Source organism: Cynara cardunculus (genome assembly GCF_001531365.2).
Source record: "Cynara cardunculus var. scolymus isolate 2C chromosome LG 10, CcrdV1, whole genome shotgun sequence".
Lineage (NCBI taxonomy): Eukaryota > Viridiplantae > Streptophyta > Magnoliopsida > Asterales > Asteraceae > Cynara > Cynara cardunculus.
In genome coordinates this window covers 3,599,069-3,602,702 of record NC_037537.1, presented here as the reverse complement: position 1 = coordinate 3,602,702, position 3,634 = coordinate 3,599,069, and the positions used below count along the sequence as shown (strand labels likewise).

Here is a 3,634-nt window from a genome sequence, read left to right as displayed (position 1 = left end):
ATGTAAAAACTTTCTGGACTTTTATAAGGCCCGGTTATAAAAGTTCGCTTTCGAGAGATTGGAACTTTTATAAACAACTCTTAAAAGTCTAACCATTTTATTGTAAATTTTATCTTAAGAAAAACACTTGCACCCATGCCCATCGTTTAATATTAAAAGTTTATTTCGTTAATTAGCTAGTCGGTCCTATTTCAGTTTTTTTATAAATCCAAAGTTATTTTTACATCTCGAAACTCGTGCAAGAAGCTCATGATAAATCTCTAAATCTCTAAATCTCAATCGTACCTTCTCTGTGGGAACGATCTCGGTACTTTGTACCACTCTATTACTTGCAAGCGATCATAGTGTCGGCGTATACTTGCACCGACATTGTGCGGACATTCTGCCCACTAGGAATACGCGAACGATCCTAGCCTGTCACCTACTTTGTGAAACACTACTGTTCACATACGGCCAAAAGCCTGTACATCTGAACAAAAGACAAGCTCACCTCTAGAAGCTTGTCACGTGCTATGTACCGTCTGACTTGCATTAAAGCAACAAGTATAAATAGCTGAGAAGTTCTTCCTTCTCAATTTCTCACCACCATCCACTAACCTCTAAACAGTGAAGAACGAAGCAATCTATACCAATAATTCTTCTTCTTGAAGATCATATATCAATCTAAGAGAAAGGCTTCCTTCCTAGCACAAGACTTCTTAACCTTCTCTTTTAGCAAGTCTTTTCTTTCTTGTTCTTTGTAATTTGTATGTTTCTACGATTGTTTAGATAAGTTCTGTATCTTATATTTTTCGCAAACAATCTATAAAATTATGTATTGATCTTCTTTATCAATAAATTTTTTTTAAAAGTATAATGTTTGTATTAATCCCCCTTCTACAAACTGTTATCTATAAACTCTTGTAGATACCATTGGGACCAAGAAAAGCATTTGTGTCAGTTCTAGTGCCATTTAGGAGATGAAAATTGTAAGTTACAGACCTCGTGAACATCAATTGATTGGTATGCCCCAACTCAAGTAAGCAGTTTGTTGATTTGTTTTTATATCCATTTTCTTCAACCAGAGGAAACTCTACCACCACTTCCTTCCCAAATGAGCAAAGAAGCTTTCATAATGTTTATTCAATCTCCGGTGCAGAAACATCAATCTTTTTCGACAGTGAGGCTATGCCTTAGGGAATTGATTGCATTTTCACCAAGTACGTGATTAACCAAAAGCAAAGAAATATATAGAATGAATAATGTGATAATGGGGAAATATAAATCCCAAAACATATGTTTCAAGAACATGGGTTTATTTAAGATCTATATTTGTTCCCAGAACACGAGTTTCAATATTTTTTTTTTCCAGAACATGGGTTTCAAGAGAAGCAAAATGGTTGTCGAGATAGAATCACATAGTAGTTGTTGAGTTTCTAGTGATCAATTGAGTAGGGAAGAAGGAGGATGAACGATAAGGGGGATGTTATGGTGGTCGAAGTTAAGGAGGGAGAGGCCAGAGAAAAGGGACGGGCACCAAAAAAGACTTTCTTGGGGGACGAAGATGATGTTGTAACACATACACACATACATATATATGTTATTTTTTAAAAGAAAATAATATAATGAACGATATACCCCTGACTTAATGGAACTAAGGTTAATAGAGTTAGAGGATGGAACTAAGGTTGATGGAGTTAGAGAAATAGACCAAATGGATAACAATGGAAACTACATTGACTATATATGTAATTATTTAATTTAGGAGATTCACAATATAATTATGACATAACCATATGCACAAAAATCTATAATTTACTCTTTATATTAAGGGGGTGTTTGGGATTGCTTATAAAAACTGTTTATTGACTTATTTCGGTGTGGTACCTGTAATAAACAGTTTTTAGTGTTTGGATGGGGGAAAAAGAAAGATGCTTATACCGGTGTCAAACCGGTAATAAGGAGTTTCTGATAAGTTACTCCCATTTAACTTATCAGATTCAACTTATTAGGTTTGGAAACCAATTTACCTTTTTAACCTCATACGACTCCTTCCTTTTAACCGGTTCATATGTCTCCTTCCTCAAGCAACCAACTCATCAAGGGACCTTCAACCATTCCTTAGAATTCGAACCAGTTCCAGAAATTGAACCAGATTTCTTGATGTGATTTCTTCTCCATCAACATAAACAGATCGAGACCTTCACCTATAGAGATCAAAAATTGCATCTCTGATTGAAACCTTCACCTTAAGAAATCGATCGAAACCTTCACCTACATAAATTAAAATAGAACCTTCTATTGAAACCTTCAACCAATTTCTATAGAAATTGAAAAAGGTTTAGGGTCTTCCTTCAGGATTACTTTCTGAAAAGGGTTTAGGGTCCTTTCCTTACATAAGCAACATTCGATAACAGTTCATTATTTCTCATATCTTTTTTAGTCATTTTATATGTGTATACAAAATTTACTAAACATTAAAAAACAATTTATTACGTTTTGATTATGTCATAAGGTGACCCAAACACTTTTTATAAAACTTCAATCTAATACCATATAAGTTGATAAGCGGAAAAAAACATAAATTATTTCAAACACCCATGATTGCTTTCTATTCTTGTCGAATGCTGCACATGTAACATGATGTCATATGGTTCCTATCTTGTCCAATGATTTTGAAATTACCAGAATATATGTACTTTAGGGTTTTCCCAGTTCGATTCTTACTGCTTCAATCGAAGTGATCTCCGATATAGCTCGAAGGCAGCAGGTTAACCTAACCTAAGTTACAGCTTCATTTCTCTCTTTATTCGCATTGATCTCTGCTAATTTTCTTATTTGTTTTCTTAATTTCATCAGATCAGAAGTGAAATGACTGGTTTCAAGCTCTGGTGGATTAAGGGAACATTTGCTACTTTAATGCTATTAATTCCTGGAAATTTAGCATGGGGAAAAGAAGGTCACTATGCAACTTGTAAAATTGCTGAGGTAAAACTATTTCCATTATTTTCCACTTGAAATTTTGTATTAAGCACTTTTAATCATTATTTTGATGCTTAAGGTTGCATATTTATGCAATGTTGTGTTCTTTTGGTTTAGTAATGAGGACTGGTGTCCTGTTATTAGTCTGCGAATCAAATCAAGAACATACTAAAACTATGGTAGCAAGGATTGATTGCTTAAATTTGAGGAAATTTTCCATTCAAATCTAAGTTTTGTATCAAGTTTTGTGTCAAAATTTGAGGGGTATTAGACGAAAGGTTCTAGTTGACGTATTCACTTCTTTGGAAACCAACCATGTTTGTAGTTGGTACCCTTAAAACTAGCCATGCTTGTTATCTTTTATAATTTTCTTAACAAAGTGATATATTGGTGTTTGTAAAAAGACTTGAACTCACATTGATACTAGAGGCTTCCCAAAGACCGAGACATTTCCATTTTTATTAGGGCATCTCCAATGGAGGTTAATGGGGAGGATCATGAATGCTATTACATGCATCATGCATTGTGAAGGGAGGTTAATGGGAGTTGCATGGAATAGAGTTTCATGGCCATTGTACTCATCATAGCTAAATCAATGGGACCCACTAATTTATTTTTTCTTTTATAATTAAATTTGTAAGGATTTAATTATGATATTATATATATATATATA

At 33.9% G+C, this 3,634-nt stretch overlaps 1 protein-coding gene across 2 annotated transcripts in view; it reads left to right on the top strand.

The window, feature by feature from the left end:
- Positions 1 to 2,651: 2,651 nt before the first annotated feature.
- LOC112519903 (endonuclease 4-like) overlaps positions 2,652 to 3,634 on the top strand; it is a 16,516-nt gene continuing 15,533 nt past the window's right edge. Inside the window, exons 1-2 of one of the 2 annotated variants that reach the window (XM_025128217.1) lie at positions 2,652 to 2,749; positions 2,839 to 2,967. In XM_025128217.1, the coding sequence (XP_024983985.1) occupies positions 2,851 to 2,967 (117 nt within the window). In that variant the 5' untranslated portion in view covers positions 2,652 to 2,749; positions 2,839 to 2,850. The remainder of the gene's footprint in view (positions 2,750 to 2,838; positions 2,968 to 3,634) is intronic. The other variant, XM_025128218.1, reaches the window with a different exon arrangement.